This window comes from Schistocerca americana, chromosome 3, assembly GCF_021461395.2.
Source record: "Schistocerca americana isolate TAMUIC-IGC-003095 chromosome 3, iqSchAmer2.1, whole genome shotgun sequence".
Classification (NCBI taxonomy): domain Eukaryota; kingdom Metazoa; phylum Arthropoda; class Insecta; order Orthoptera; family Acrididae; genus Schistocerca; species Schistocerca americana.
The window spans coordinates 127,777,503-127,794,917 of NC_060121.1; the positions used below are offsets into that span (position 1 = coordinate 127,777,503).

The 17,415-nt window shown below is 43.1% G+C and overlaps 1 protein-coding gene across 1 annotated transcript in view; it reads left to right on the forward strand.

The window, feature by feature from the left end:
• Nucleotides 1–1,460: 1,460 nt before the first annotated feature.
• LOC124607187 (UDP-glucosyltransferase 2-like) overlaps nt 1,461–17,415 on the forward strand; it is a 58,722-nt gene continuing 42,767 nt past the window's right edge. Inside the window, exons 1-3 of the mRNA XM_047139408.1 lie at nt 1,461–1,641; nt 9,591–9,778; nt 9,871–10,330. Of these exons, the coding sequence (XP_046995364.1) occupies nt 1,465–1,641; nt 9,591–9,778; nt 9,871–10,330 (825 nt within the window). The 5' untranslated portion in view covers nt 1,461–1,464. The remainder of the gene's footprint in view (nt 1,642–9,590; nt 9,779–9,870; nt 10,331–17,415) is intronic.

Below are 17,415 nucleotides of genomic sequence, written 5' to 3' on the forward strand. Positions count from 1 at the left end.
CCAAGTTGTTTCTGAATAATTTAGGGAGATGTTCTTAACGTGTTAACAAGGTGACTGGCTCACTCATTATTTTGTAAGTGATCAGCCAGTCACATTTCCCTGTGCCTCTCTTTTAGCTCTTCTGTGGTTTTACCTCCCTTGTAATCGCAGGTGTAGTACTTTTCATCCTTTCTGCGTTGTTTCAAGGCGTATGAGGTAGAGTGGTTGTCTTAGTGACGTAGTAGTGACGGCTTGAGTGTCGTTTTATAGGTTTCTTCGTCACTGTATGATAACAATTTTCATAACTTTATCCACATTCATTTCTTTTAGTATGCGTAAGGACGCTGATAACCTTGCTTTTGAGCGCCCGTAATCTCCAAAGATACACACACACTAATCTCGAAAGATACACACACACACACACACACACACACACACACACACACACACACACGTTGTGTCGTCTCTCTAGGTGGACGCTTCCTTCTTGACGCTGTGTTCGGTCTGGTTCACCCATTCCTGCCAACATCGTCGACCAGAGGCATAGCTCCTATTCAGATATCAGGCTCAACTACACGCCCTCTCTCGGATACTGACAACTGCGTTTATTGCTCAAGTGCCTGTCTGCGAGGCATAGTTACTGTCCAAATGAGTACACGGAATTAAATTCGCAAAAAATTTATACCCTGGTACCGATGTGTCCTCTATTTACCAAAATGTATAATTTTTCTGTCAGTACCCGTATATGCTCTAAGGCGCTGCAGTCATGGACTGTGCGGCTGCTCCCGGCAGAGGTTCGAGTCCTCCCTCGGGCATGGGTGTGTGTGTGTTTGTCCTTAGGATAATTTAGGTTAAGTAGTGTGTAAGCTTAGGGACTAATGACCTTAGCAGTTAAGTCCCATAAGATTTCACACATTTCACATTTTCAGTACCCGTATGAATATCAGTTTGAGGCCGATTTGCGTAACTCCTTCATGGTGGGTACTTTTTTTTCCTTGGAGTGTGCATTCAGTCATAAGACAATGTACCAGTATATGAAAAAGGAAATTGCACCAAGCCGGCCGCTGTGGCCGAGTGGTTCTAGGCGCTTCAGTCCGGAACCGCACTGCTGCTACGGTCGCAGGTTCGAATCCTGCCTCGGGCATGGACGTGGGTGATGTCCATAGGTTAGTTAGGTTTAAGTAATTCTAAATCCAGGGGACTGATGACCTCGGATGTTAAATACCATAGTGCTTAGAGCCACTTGAACCATTTTTTTTTTTTTTGAAATTTCACCAAAATGGAACCGCAAGAAACGGCACAATTTACAGTGCACAGTGAGAAGCAATTTCGTTTCGTATTTAGCGGCATTTTTCTGATACCTACCATATAAAAAAGTGAGACCAAATGTACGAAAAAGAAACGCGATCTGTTGCGTTTCCGCAAAAGCTGCTAGAGGAAGAATGTCTAACGCGTTTGTTGTTTATTCTTCGCAGGGAGTGCACTATGAATGGCGCGCCGTTGGTCATCTTATTGCTCGCCGTGGGAGGTTCGGAGTGTGCCAAGATCTTGGCCGCTTCGCCCTTTCCCGCCATCAGCCATGTGTTGCCTATGAGGCATATAGTCTTGGAACTCGCTAGGAGGGGACACGACGTGACGTTCATCACACCAGATCCAATCAAAGTATGTACTTTCATTCTTGTCAATACATCACAAAAACGCCTGCCTTTTCTACGAATTATTTTACCTAATATTTGTTACACATCTATTTCCTTCCGAATTCATTAAAGGTGACCGGACCTGCACTAGAGAAATGCCGGGCAGTATCCTGAAACATATTGGAATTGTCAATAATGTTTCTTGAGTACCGACATACTGAACTTACGTTTACTTTAATTTCATTTGTAGCGCTGTAAATGCTCAAAAATAACCTTTCTGAGAGGTTAAATGTTCTTCAAAGCAAGTGGCAAGTAGAATCACAAAATCAGTTGTACAAACTAAGATAACACTTTACTTATCAATAAGGTACACTGGCAACGACAGTGTTAAATCACATTCGTATTACGTATTGTAACATCCAGATGAAACTCACCAGTGTCAAAATCCATAGCGTTTCAAGGAAAAATAAGTTCTTACAGCAGCAAGGTAGAAAATGTGTAGAACGTAGGAAATAGACTGGAAAACAGAATCAAGATAATGAGGACATTTCTACAACGATAAATAATGTGCCAAAAGGTAAATAAGTCCTAACATTTAAGGTCTTTTCATACTTTTTTGCTGCTAAATACAGCAACTTTAGGGCTTTAGGTGTTTAACACTTCCTTCGTGGCTATCCTACAGATCCCAAAAAGAGCGTTTGGAAACAAAAATGATAACTACAACCGCTGCTTAGTATTGCAGTTCGATTCTCCTAGAGTAAATTTCTAACTGGCATTTCAAGTAATTGTTGAAATTGCTTCATAATTTGCTTGGTAAATAAGCATGGAAGGTTCGAAGAGAATGACAGACGGTGAGAGATACTGCTGCCGAGGATTGCCAGCGATGCATCGTCCTTGTGTGGAGCCTTGAAAATGTCAACGTCTTTAGTTGGTAGCATTTGATTTTCAATTTCTACTAAGACACTACTCTTCAGACTTCGTACAATTATCCGTTTGCTTTTGTTAGGGATATATTTATATTCAACATAAAATCTACTTGTTTTATTACAAAGAAAACATTTGGTTAAATGACAGAAAATGGTTGTCGCCAGTTTTAACAAGTAATAGGAGGTTCTCGGACATAGAGGTTCCGTTCTTTGCCATTATCATCGTGGGTGCGACATTTCGGAAGCCTTGGTACCAATACTGGAACATTCATACCTAAACTCTCAGCATCTTTATTTTTTAAATGTGGATGACCATTGTACAGGGTGTATCACATATTGGTACAGGGGGCAGTCTGGCGAAAACTAGAAGAAAAGTTCCCACCTTGATAACGAATGGATCCTGATGCCGCCATGATTGCTCGAGGATTTACATCTATCCTCAAGTAAGTAATGCTCTTGTGACGACCTACATAACTGAATATGACACATTACTCCTCATAACTAAAACGGCCCATATTGCAAGAGATATTGGTTTAGGGACATGTAGCTATACCAAATTTTCTTCTAGTTTTGGCCAATTTACCTCCTGTAGGAACATGTCATACTTTATTTGAAAATTTCCTGTCTATTCCTAGTTTCTACGTGGGATGTTTGGTGTTTTTCAAATAGGTTTCCTCGACACTTCAGTATTACGTATTTTGCTTCTGGCAGCATGGGGTGTCGAATGTTAGTAGAGATGCACCACATGGCTATTTTGCTAGGGAATCAGCAGCGACAAACCTATCATTTGCATGTTGTTTCTGATGATTAGTTAATATGTCAGTTATTCTCATTACCGAATGCACTGTTAGTACAAATGAATTTCTCACTGTGTGGAATCATTCAGATTTTGTGGATTAATACCTGTCAGGAAGGGCTGCTTATCCTTGCTGTGAGTTTAGTCGAAAAACTTTCCAGTTCCTTTCGGTTACTGACGTGTTACTATTTCGTACAATTTGTACTCGTATGCCAGGACCTCATATGAAATTTACTCCTTCAAGCAGTGATAAAAAGTATCAAAAGTACACGAAATGCTGTCATCGGTTTATTAAAAGTGAAATTTTGTGGAAAAGCGTTGCAAACATAGCTAAACAAATAGGTCATCTGATTACATTAGGCAAATTTCGTTAGTAAATTTCCTCTCATGCAAATATGGTGCAGTAAACGTGGCTCAATGAAATAAATATATATAAACAAGCTCAGGTAAATCTCATTATACGCGGAATTTACATTCCGCGAAATCGCCGCGTTTGACGCATTCGCGAAAATCGAGACTCATTTTGTAATTACAATAGGGGACCATGTTCTCATTTACTAACGTATTCAGTTTAAAATAGAGTTTCTTAGTGTTTTTACCAACAATAATACATCTTTTTGAAACGGATTTTAATGCAAAATTTATACACTTATAAATATAGCACTGAAGCACACAATAATATACTCTTTCGCAACCCTTTAGTTCCCTAGGATTTTGAGAGTGATACATCGTAAGAGGGTTTTAATTAGTAATCCCCTGCAACATTTCTTCCAAAATGAAGGCTGCATCTATCCTTGGCAGCCTTAAATCCCGGTAAAATTTTTCCTTCAATGGAAATGGACGTACAGCTACACATTCGTTTCCATAACAACCCCGTTTCATCAAGACTGAAGACCTGCTTCGCGGTATGGTCTTCTTCTGCCACAAAGTCTTTAAACTCTTCTTAAATTCGTCGTCTCCAACTTCATCTACCTCAACCGTCTCTCCTGTGATTTAAGATTGTGAAAGCTAAAACGATGCTAAAGATGACCAAACCAAGCTGAGTCTGCCGAAAAGAGTGATGGGTAGTTCTCTTCTTTCGTTAAATCTCCGAACAAGCTCTTGGCTTTAGCTAGAATAGCAGTTCCAGAGTCGAGAGAGGCACTTGCTGCTGGCTGTGGTGCTCAGTCCAGTGACTTAGCATTTATTCCATTCTTTCCATCGCCTCCGAGCGAGATTTCATCACTCTAGTCACACTTAAGTTAATTGCACTTTGAGCACTTATTCGAACTGATTCCGCATTGTCGCGAATAGTTCTCGCAGTGCGGTCACTACGTCACAAAGCACGCTGAATGTCAACAATACCTTCACATTTCTCATAGCCATCCAAAACTTTCAACTTTGTTTCTAATGAATACGGCCTTCGTACACTCTTCCTCCCTCGATAGGAACACCTTATGCTTTTACCTAATGAACCGTGAATTTAATTTCAAAGAATATTCTTAAAAATTTACTTTATTTACTAGCGATTCATTAAGAACATTAACACATTTAATCACACTATGTGAGCGTGGAAGTAGTTGCCAGGGAGTAACTGATGAAATCAAAATGAAATCGCTTTTAAAAAGTGGGAATTTTATTCCTAAAAGCTTTGTTTTTTTAAGAAACAGATTTAAAATAATAAGCACGAAGCTCCCTCTAAATATCAAGTATCAATTTATTCAGAGGCAGAAAGAAACAAATTTTTGAGTGTATGAGCTTTCGGGCTGAGATCCTTGCCGCTTCCTTTTGACACGTCCGTAGTCACGACCGCCCACAACAACCTCTGAAAGACTACACAGGTGCAAATCTGCAACACACCAGATTACCTTAAAGCTAAAGTTTTAACAATTCACACAAGCATATAAACTATGCACCCCGTAGGAGGGATGGAACTGACACAAAACACTAAAATTAAAAGATCAACCTGCCACCGAAGGTGCAACTTGATTTTAACTTCTAAGAAAAGTCTTACGGTGGAAGGGTGGCAACTTTGTATGCTAAAATGACCATTTAAATAAAAGCCCATGAAATGCAATCTTACATAAAATTATACAAGGTTGGCCAAACATGCTCTACAGTACACATATACCGCCTCTCAAGATGATAGACAAGATAAAAACATTTTTCAGGAATTAGGCCGTTACACTTCAAGCAATAAATTCGTTAACACACCGAATCCGACAAACATGACAGAGGGAGCATTAACGTATGGCAGATTGACAGGGATATTACTGAACAACCCGAACCGCAGGTTTTTCTAACCCGCCCCTACTCCACAAGGGATAAACGGACAGCCCAATTCATAAATAACAACCTTCCCGCGGGTGGGCAAACGGAGAAGAATGGTGGGACGAGCCCAAAACAAAGCGGCTGGTGACCTCACCAAGAAAACAAGTAGAATTTAACAAGTAAATGAAACAACATATCTCCAATCACTTAACTTCTAATAAACTGCGATGTCTGGCAAAGACCTGACGCCGCACCCCCAAAACGCTCTCCCGAACCGTCCGCTGCCAGCCGCTTCAACGGACGCAGGAAGTCACGCTGATCTCCCGTCTCACGGCGTCGCAGCTCGCACCGGCCAGACCGATGTCGAAGGTTGACTCCTGTTGCTCTCGTGTCGGCCGCGAAGCCACTATCCCTCGCTACACAGCGCGGCCCACTGGACTCACGTGACGACCTCAAATGCTCCGACGCTCAACGCGGACAAGTCATCTGGTGTCTCAGTGCGCGACCGACCAACCGATCGATCAATCCAACCGCCAATGACCGTTGCCTGAACGACTCGTGCAGACTGGCGGCCTAACGCGCAGACTCAGATGCAGGAACTAAGCCCCCAACCGGGCGACCACTCGGTGAGTTCTCTCACTGCGCCTCAAATTCGGACGAGAGACAGAGCAGCAAGCTGGGGACGAGAGATTGACCCAGACTGCATGCTGGCGAGCTCATAGCGCCCCTTACATGCACGTGAACACGCAACCTTTCCCCCTTCCCACCAGAGGGAGACACCAAAACTGGGATTGCCGCAGCGGCGCCACCGCCTGAAGCGGAGGGAGACTGCTTCACACTACGCGCTGCGGCGCGCTCTTCAAAACAGCAATTTTTACCACGGCTCACCTAACATTTTAAATACATATGCTGTCACGTGCAACTTCACAGCTCTACCGATCTGAAATGATGATTCACGTCTCGAAAAACACGACAGAAGATGCTGCAACGCATTACTGCTTCCACGTACTGCTAACAGAAGGCAACGCTGGACTTAAAACTGAAATCGCATATTTGCGAAAACGCGGATAACGAATAATCGGCGAATAATGAATCCGCGTATATCGGGTTCTACCTGCAATTGATGTAATATGGTAGTCATGACCTTAATTTTTATTTCTTAGCCAGATATTTTTCCAGTTGAGAAAAATCTGTGAGTACGGTACTCGTGTAGCGCTTTCACTAAGTTTCCAGTCTAGCGTCGGGCTTACCATTGGTGTGATAAAAAACACTTACATTGTACAGGGCCACCCTCAACGCCACCGAAAAAAATTTGACACTTATTCTGGCATATAGGAATAATTTATGAGTATTTTGGTCCAAGAGATCCATGTTCTATGGTGGCTCGTTACAGAATAATTGGTTCTGGTCTGTCGTTTAACTGCCTTTATCTTTGTCCCTGGTTTGCACGGAAAATACAGGGTTATTACAAATGATTGAAGCGATTTCACAGCTCTACAATAACTTTATAATTTGAGATATTTTCACAATGCTTTGCACACACATACAAAAACTCAAAAAGTTTTCTTAGGCATTCACAAATGTTCGATATGTGCCTCTTTAGTGATTCGGCAGACATCAAGCCGATAATCAAGTTCCTCCCACACTCGGCGCAGCATGTCCCCATCAATGAGTTCGAAAGCATCGTTGATGTGAGCTCGCAGTTCTGGCACGTTTCTTGGTAGAGGAGGTTTAAACACTGAATCTTTCACATAACCCCACAGAAAGATATCGCATGGAGTTAAGTCGGGAGAGCGTGGAGGCCATGACATGAATTGCTGATCATGATCTCCACCACGACCGATCCATCGGTTTTCCAATCTCCTGTTTAAGAAATGCCGAACATCATGATGGAAGTGCGGTGGAGCACCATCCTGTTGAAAGATGAAGTCGGCGCTGTCGGTCTCTAGTTGGGGCATGAGCCAATTTTCCAGCTTGTCCAGATACACGTGTCCTGTAACGTTTTTTTCGCAGAAGAAAAAGGGGCCGTAAACTTTAAACCGTGAGATTGCACAAAACACGTTAAATTTGGTGAATTGCGAATTTGCTGCACGAATGCGTGAGGATTCTCTACCGCCCAGATTCGCACATTGTGTCTGTTCACTTCACCATTAAGAAAAAATGTTGCTTCATCACTGAAAACAAGTTTCGCACTGAACGCATCCTCTTCCATGAGCTGTTGCAACCGCGCTGAAAATTCAAAGCGTTTGACTTTGTCATTGGGTGTCAGGGCTTGTAGAATTGTAAACGGTAAGGCTTCTGCTTTAGCCTTTTCTGTAAGATTTTCCAAACCGTCGGCTGTGGTACGTTTAGCTCCCTGCTTGCTTTATTCGTCGACTTCCGCGGGCTACGCGTGAAACTTGCCCGCACGCGTTCAACCGTTTCTTCGCTCACTGCAGGCCGACCCGTTGATTTCCCCTTACAGAGGCATCCAGAAGCTTTAAACTGCGCATACCATCGCCGAATGGAGTTAGCAGTTGGTGGATCTTTGTTGAACTTCGTCCTGAAGTGTCGTTGCACTGTTATGACTGACTGATGTGAGTGCATTTCAAGCACGACGTACTCTTTCTCGGCTCCTGTCGCCGTTTTGTCTCACTGCACTCTCGAGTGCTCTGGCGGCAGAAACCTGAAGTGCGGCTTCAGCCGAACAAAACTTTATGAGTTTTTCTACGTATCTGTAGTGTGTCGTGACCATATGTCAATGAATGGAGCTACAGTGAATTTATGAAATCGCTTCAATCATTTGTAATAGCCCTGTATATGTATAAGAATACTAACGTCGGCGTTATGTAGTGTGTATCTCATCTGGAAACAAACTTGTTCCATTCACTCACGGTCCTCGCTGTTGACAACAGTAATGCCTAGTTTACTCTTCGCTTTGAACCTTGCTTTCACTAGTCCTTGGTTCTCTCTCAGGTTTTGCTATTCCTGCAGTATTGGTCGTACGTGACCAAGCAGTACGGGTATGGTTACTAATGAGGAGTTGGCAGAGATGCGCCTCATGTACGGTTTCACCCAATACAATGGAAAAGCGGCACGATGATGCTACGCTGAACTCTTCCGTTAGCGGTGGTACCCACGTCACATTATGTTTGCATCTGTACTTAGTCTTCCACAAGCAACCTGACCCTTTCGTGTTGCCGCTCGGAGTGGCCGTGCCGTCTAGGGCGCCATGTCACGGATTGCGAGGCCCCTCCCGCCGGAGGTTCGAGTCCTCCCTCGGGCATGGGTGGGTGTGTTGTTCTCAGCATAAGTTAGTTTAAGTAGTGTGTTAAGTCTTGGGACCGATGACCTCAGCAGTTTGGTCCCTTAGGAATTCACGCACATTTGAACAAATGGTTCAAATGGCTCTGAGCACTATGCGACTTAACTTCTGAGGTCATCAGTCGCCAAGAACTTTGAACTAATTAAACCTAACTAACCTAAGGACATCACACACATCCATGCCCGAGGCAGGATTCGAACCTGGGACCGTAGCGGTCGCTCGGCTCCAGACTGTAGCGCCCAGAACCGCACATTTGGACATTTGAACCTTCCGTGTTATGGTGATTTTTTCATATCACAGGCTGCTTCGCCGTTGTGTTTTACCCTAAACAAAGGTACTTGAGATAACAAATGATGACTATGGGTTGGTGATGCCAAAATACTCAAAAAATATCCCTCAGGAACGTCCTACATTTACTTTGTATGTGGTATCACACAGTTTCGTTTGCGCAATAGTACACTGGCTATCGCTTACAAATACCGTCAGACAGTATGCTGGGTGGAAACAGCGTTCTCACTGCGCATAGTCTCCCGTAGTGCTTGGTAAATACCTGCACCCAGGTTGCCGGTCCACCACTGGGTAACTATGGGGTGCTGAGGCCACCAAACTTTATTTACGATTTTAAGTGTTCTAATCAACTGACTGCTAAGTATTGAATGGATCCCTGTTATTATTCCATTTAACTTTTTCGTTTACAGAAGCCTATAAAAAATTTGACGGAGATCGACATATCTCCGACGTATAAACACCTTAGGATGTCTGTCAGATGGATGGACCTCGCCATGCGTGACTGGAGCCCCATGGAGTTTGCGTCGGGCATACCAGGCCCCTCAGGTCCTCTCTGCGAAGATGGGCTTAATAGCCCAGAGGTGATCAGCTTCTTGAAGTACGTCCACCACTGCAAATTACTTACTGCCAATACTCAATTGCTTCAGGACAAAAGACACGTAAGTACCTACTCACAAACTGCTGTTACAGGTCGGCGCAGAAGTTCGACCTGTACATCATGGAGAGGTCGTTGTTGCCGTGCTTCTATGGCGTGGCTCACGCAGTGGGTTCCCCACCGATGGTGGGGCTCGTGACCCTCGGAGCCTACCCTTACACCCACTGGACGCACGGGAACCCGGACAACCCAGCCTATTCACCCTGGTGGGCCCATCCTTATTCCGACCATTTGTCATTTTGGCAGAGGCTCTACAGCTCTTGCGTATGGTTCTACTTCAATTATCTGTGGTTCAATGTTGTGTTGCCGAAACACGACGCTATATTGAAGAATAATTTTGGTCCTGAAGTGCCGTCGATATTCGAACTGGAGAGAAATTTCAGTCTGATGCTCATCACGAACCACTTCACCCAAAGCTACCCCAGACCGAACCTTCCGAATTTCGTGGAAGTTACTGGGCTACACATCCAGCCAGATGTTAAACCTCTTCCCAAGGTACAGCATTTATATTACTATATATAGTGTGAAAATTTTAGTAGTCAATAACCTAATCATGGGTTCAGCTCACACAATGGATTCCATAGGCCTGTATTCCACCATAAGAACTATCAAGATTTCAGAGTGAGTCGAACACTTGTAGATATTGAATCGGTAATTGGTGTTTCACAATGTTGTAAGCGAACCATACAAGAAACAGTCACCCCAAGGAGGCCTGTAGCCCTGTTAATGTCCCTACTCCTAAATCTTTTTCAGGTCTGCCATTTCCAGGTCAAGACAGACAATGATGATTAGATTCCGCAGAGCTACCGTAATGTGGGGATGTTTGCTACGTTTCATCCGCCATGTCAAATAGTCCCACATATTTTCTGTGGCATTGAGATCGGATTATTTATGGGGACAGTCGAGATGCGATGAGGGCCTGCGTCGTCACCAATCAGAAATGTATGCATGTAACCCTCTACTACAGAAGAACAATCAATACTTTCACTGCGCGATAACAATGGTGAAGTCACTGATGACAGCGCCACTAAAGCACAGTTATTAGACACGGTTTTCCGAAACTCCTTCACCAAAGAAGACGAAGTAAATATTCCTGAATTCCAATCAAGAACATCTGCCAAGATGAGAAACATAGAAGTAGAGATCCTCAGTGTAGCAAAGCAGCTTAAATCACTTAACAAAGGCAAGGTCTCCGATCCAGATTGTATACCAGTTAGGTTTCTTTCAGAGTATGCTGATGCAATAGCTCCATTTTGAGCAATTATATACAACCCCTCGCCCACAGAAAGTTCCGTACCTAAGACTGGAAAATTGCTCAAGTCACACCAATACCCAAAAAGGGAAATAGGAGTAATCCGCTGAATTACAGGCCCATATCACTAACGTCGATTTGCAGTAGGTTTCTGGAACATATACTGTGTTCCAACATTATGAATTACATCTAAGAAAACGATTTATTGACATATAGTCAGCACGGATTTAGAAAACACCGCTCTTGTGAAACACAACTAGCTCTTTATACTCATGAAGTAACGAGTGCTATCTACAGGGGATGTCAAATAGATCCCATATTTTTAGATTTCCAGAAGGTTTTCGACACCGTTCCTCACAAGCGTCTTCTGACCAAACTGCGTGCCTACGGAGTATCGCCTCAGCTGTGCAACTGGATTCGTGGTTGTCTGTCAGAAAGATCACAGTTCGTAGTAATGGACGGAAAGTCATTGAGTAAAACAGATGTAACATCCGGTGTTCCCCCAGGAAGTTATAGGCCCTCTATATTCCTTGATCTGTAATAACGACAAAGGAGACAATCTGACTAGCACTATTAGATTGTTTGCAGATGATGCCGTCATTTACCGTCTTGTACAGTCATCAGATGACCAAAACGAATTGCGAAATGAATCTGTATGGTGCGAAAAGTGGCAATTGACCCTGAATAAAGAAAAGTGTGAAGTTATTCACATGAGTACTAAAAGAAATCCGATAAATTTCGATTACGCGATAAGTGACATAAGTCTTAAGGCTGTAAATTCAACTAAATACTTAGGGATTACAATTACAGATAACCTATATTGGAACGATCACATAGATAATGTTGTGGGTAGAGCAAACCAAAGACTGCGATTCACTGGCAGAACATTGAGAAGGTGCAACACATCTACAAAAGAAACTGCTTACATCACGCTTTTCCGCCCTATTCTGGAGTACTGATTGCTGTGCGGTGTGGGATCCGCATCAGGTGACGGATGTCATCGAAAAAGTTCAAAGAAGGGCGGCTCGTTTTGTATTATCGCGAAATAGGGGAGATATTGACACAGACAAGATACGTGAATTGGAGTGGCAATTATTAAAACAAAGGCGTTTTTCGTTACGACGGGATCTTCTCATGAAATTTCAATCACCAATTTTCTCCTCCGACTACGAAAACATTCTGTTAGCACCCACCTACATAGGGAGAAATGATCATCACGATAAAATAAGAAAAATCAGGGCTCACACAGAAAAAATTAAGTGCTCGTTTTTCCCGCGTGCCGTTCTAGAGTGGAACGATAGAGAGACAGCTTGAAGGTGGTTCAATGAACGCTCTGCCCCAGGATATCACAGAACCATCTGTGATTTGAACTTTCATCTCCACAAACTGCTTATTAAACGCCTCATTCGACTTTTGATGCGCACGGAACGTAGTATAATTCGAATATTAAAATCGTCACTGTACCACACTACACTCTTCTTGTTAGCTGTTGCCCAGTTTCTATGTTGCTTGGCCTATTGCACGCAGCGGCGAGCTGTAATGCCTGCAGTGTGACGTAGTGGTTGTCTGGTGTGCTGCAGGTCGATTTATTTGGTGATAAGGCTATGGTGGCTATTTTTCTATACTTTACACTTCTGGTTGGCGAGAACTTAAATGAACCGTGTATCTGAAGTTGGGCGGGAAAGACTTCTACTGAGTTTTGTTACTCGTAAATTTATATAAAAATCCTTGGTTCGTTAGCGGGTGAAAATAGCTCGAAACTGTTAAATATTACGTTATCACGACTTCAAATGGATGTGTCACAGTGGTAAAATACTTTTAAGCAACAAAATTTCATTAGCTGTGAATTGTTACGTAAAATGCAAAATCATGACGTCGCTCCATGTCTTACTTACCGTCTTTCGTTTTGCGTCACTTAAATTGGGAGTTATCATAAAGATCAGAGCCATGTTCAATAATCACTTTCATGTAATTCACAGTAACGTAATCTACAAAGCTAAGTTTTAATTGCAAAACGATGTCAAATTTCAATAAATCATTTTACTGATTTGTTGATCTCTGTTATTCACTAACAGTTACTGAAAATCACTTCTTATATTACTACCATTGTTTTTTCAAGACTTAACGAACATCACTGACTGATCGTAGTTGCGTAAAATGAAAACTTATTTACCATTAAAAAATACCCAAATTACTGTTCAAATTACTAAACTGTTTGGTTAATTACTCTCTTGCATACAATTGAAACTTTAATCACCGTTACTTCTTTCAACGTAGCAAAAAGTTGCTCGCTGCTTAGTTATTTTAATTGACTTATTTCTTTTATAGGAAAACATTGCAGTTGCTTATCATTCATTACGGTTTCCTTAGGTTAGTAATAGTGGATAAGATGGAAGCTACTTTGATAAATTGTCTTAGGTAGAACTGATAAGCAATGCTTCGAAATATTTTGCTATTATTTAGTCAGTAAATTAAGTGCGACGCTAGCTAGCCGTATGCAAGTCTAATCAAATAATTAGTCAGATCTTACTTAATGTTTTCACCGAGCGAGGTGGCGCAGTGGTTAGACACTGGACTCGCATTCGGGAGGACGACGGTTCAATCCCGCGTCCGGCCATCCTGATTTGGGTTTTCCGTGATTTCCCTAAATCGTTCCAGGCAAATGCCGGGATGGTTCCTTTCAAAGGGCACGGCCGACTTCCTTCCCCGTCCTTCCCTAATCCGATGAGACCGATGACCTCGCTGTCTGGTCTCCTTCCCCAAACCAACCAACCAACCAACTTAATGTTTAGTCGTCGTCGGTTCATGTAAGGCATTGTTCGTTGACGTTGTGTCGTATAGGCTCTTCTTACAGCTACACAATAAATAAAACTGGACCCACAGCACAATTCACGTTAACTGGTTTCTCTAGAAGTGGCTGTACTGTACCTCATGTACTGTACTGTACCTTATACTGTGCCTGGCCACACCGAGCTTTTACATCTTTTAGTCCCGCTGCCTTACGACCATGTCTCAACACACGCGCCGCGTCACTACTGTCTCCACTGTTCTTTGTACGCGACTCCACTATTTCACATCTCAACAGCGCTCTACACTAGAATGAAAAGCCAGTCCAAGTAGCAAATTTTTACTTTTTATTCATTCGATGACTAGTTTTGGGCCGAGACCCATTTTCACTTCATCATAACATAGTCGAAAATGGCATTTCCGAAAAAAATGGCTCTAAGCACTATGGGACTTAACATATGAGATCATCAGTCTCCTAGAACTTAGAACTACTTAAACCCAACTAACCTAAGGACAGCACACACATCCATGCCCGTGGCAGGATTCGAACCTGCGACCGCAGCAGCAGCGCGGTTCCGGACTGAAGCGCCTAGAACCGCTCGACCACAGCGGCCGGCGGCATTTCCGAATATGTCGACAATGTGCAATGATCATTTACAGTGCATACAAATAACTATAGCGTTCTACACTAATTTGACGGAGCGCCCGCGCGATCAGCGACACTTCACTAGGCTCTTTGACAATAACTTATAACCCTGAATAACCCAGCGTGTGTACATACAGCCAGCTTTCATGTAATATTCTCTCAAATTTACAATATAAAAGCGTATAACATTTCAACATCTCATAACGAGAAAATATTATTTCAACTGCACAACATTTGCTTCACACAATAAACACATCGGAACATCAAAATCGCAACGAAAAAATTAGTAACCCACAGAGTTCTTGTGTTACACAGTGACCCCACTGAGCCTTAGCATTTCTCCTTTCAGATTTTCTAGACGTTCTAACATATGACATTCCAATTCGGCAACGTAAATGCTGCCGCCTACACGGACAGTAATTGGAATACCAACAGTCCATCGATATCACGGTCTATATTTTCAGAAGAACAATGAATTCCAAACCAGCAGCAAGTCAGCCACATCATCAGTGTTTTCCGTAGATTCTGATCAGTACGCGACGATATTTGTGAAATGATCTGACCGAGTCGCCAGACACAACCGTTAGGATGACCTGACGTGTTTCGCAGATGTATGTATTTATTGGCAGGCGGAGCCCAGCAGTGGTTCGAGAACAACGAAGAGAAGCTCAGTAGCTGGGATAAATTCCAGGCAGAACTGAAGAGAACGCTTAGCGACGATCAGCAGCAAGTCAACAATTGAAGTCCAGCGTCCATCGTCAGGGGAAACGACACAGTCATACCAGGGTGGTTCGAAAATTTCTCGGAATCACCACCAGAGGTCAGCGCCAGCGCAATGAGTTCTTCAAGTGACGTTCATTGGACTGTTGCCTGTAAACACGTGCCACGTCAGTCCTCTTGGTAGAGAGCTGTAGTAGCGACGTGTCTCTGTTGTTGTTTCTGCGTGGTGATGGAAAAAATTGAGATTCGAGCAGTGATTAAGTACTTTCTAAAGAAAGGTATGAAAGCGGGGGACATTCATGCCGGTTTCCAAATACACTGGGAGACTCTGCTCCTTCATATACAACTGTCGCCAAGTGAACAAATGAATTTAAATTTCGTCGGGGAGCTTAGATGATGATCCACACAGTGGTCGGCCAAGATATGTCGCAACTCCAGAAATCATTGCAAAAGTGCACAAAATGGTCATGGAGGATCGCCAATTGAAAGGGTGTGAAATTGCCCGTGCTTACCAGACGTCATCTGAAAGGGTATATCATATTTTAACTGAAGAATTAGATATGAAAAAAAAAATTATCTGCAAGATGGGTGCCACGACTCTTGACGCTGGATCAAAAACGCATGAGAATTGCCATATTGGAACAATGTTTGGCCTGTTTTAGAAGAGATGAACAAGATTTTTGTGACCACAGATGAAACTTGGGTCCACTACTATACCCTAGAGACAAAACAACAGTCAAAGCAGTGGAAACATGCTGATTTTCCGCCACCAAAGAAACCAAAGATAATTCCTTCGGTGGGAAATGTTATGGCATCAGTGTTCTGGAATGCAAAGGGGATCCTGGTTGTAGATTATCTCGCTGCTGGGCAAACAATTCCTGAAGAATATTATGCCAGCCTCCTGGACCAACTGCAACAAAAGATACGCGAGAAAAGGCCAGGTTTAGCAAGGAAGAAAGTCATCTTCCATCAGGACAATGCGCACCCTCACACACGTGGCGTTTCCATGGCAAAATTAGACGAATTAAGGTATGGAATGTTGCCACACCCGCCTTATTCATCTGATATGGCTCTATCAGACTTCCTTTTCTTCCCAAAATTGAAAATTTTTCTTGGTGGACGAAGATTCATTTCAAACAAAGAACTATTTTGCAGGCCTGTAGGAAACTCATTTTCGAGATGGGATCAAGGCGCTGGAACATAGTTGAAGCAAGTGCATTGATCTACAAGGAGACTACATTGAAAAATTAAAAAAAAGTGTCGGTGATGTAAGTACTTTTTTCTATTTTATTCTGAGAACTTTCCAAACCACCCTCGTAAATGCAGAGTACTTTGGCCATATGCCACGTTCCGCATCAAAATATGGCAGAACCTGACAAAAGTAACACACTTGATGAAGGGAGTCGCGTAAGACGTGTACCCAGTTGTCACAACAACCGAGTAATTCAACAAGTGGTGCCAGCACATCGGGAGCTTGCAAGAGAAAAAGAGTTGGACGGAACAAGTATGAGCGACTCCCTAATGTGGCCCTTTGGCAGTTGAGGAAGTGCACCGCTACCTCGTCTCTTTCACATGCCACGTAATGAGAGATGAAATACTGCATTTTTGCAACAAGAACTGTCGGATAAACTAAGCAAGAAATAGCAGTCAAGAATGTCGAGCCAGTACATCAGGAGGTTTTAGAGAATGTTGTAAAAGAGATGTGTCGATCGTTAGCACAAATCCTCGCCACCAGCCAAATGTGCAAGGAAAAATGGATTCGGCCAACCTGGACTTACGCCACAGCTATCAAACGACGACCCAGCACCCAACTACCACAAGTATGACCAGCTCCTCCACCATAGTTCTAGGCGCTCAGTCCGGAACCACGCGACTGCTACGGTCGCAGGTTCGAATCCTGCCTCGGGCATGGATGTGCGTGATGTCCTTAGGTTAGTTAGGTTTAAGTAGTTCTAAGTTCTAGGGGACTGATGATCACAGATGTTAAGTCCCATAGTGCTCAGAGCCATTAGTCCTCCACCATACATTACGCCCCACAGAAGAACAGACATTTGGAGGAGAGAGGAGAACAAGCCTGTGTGTTTCCACTATTGACACCGAGGACACGTTTGTAAGTTAAACAGCTGCTTGATTCAGTTAAATTAAGTGAGGCGACCATATATAGATAATAGCCAC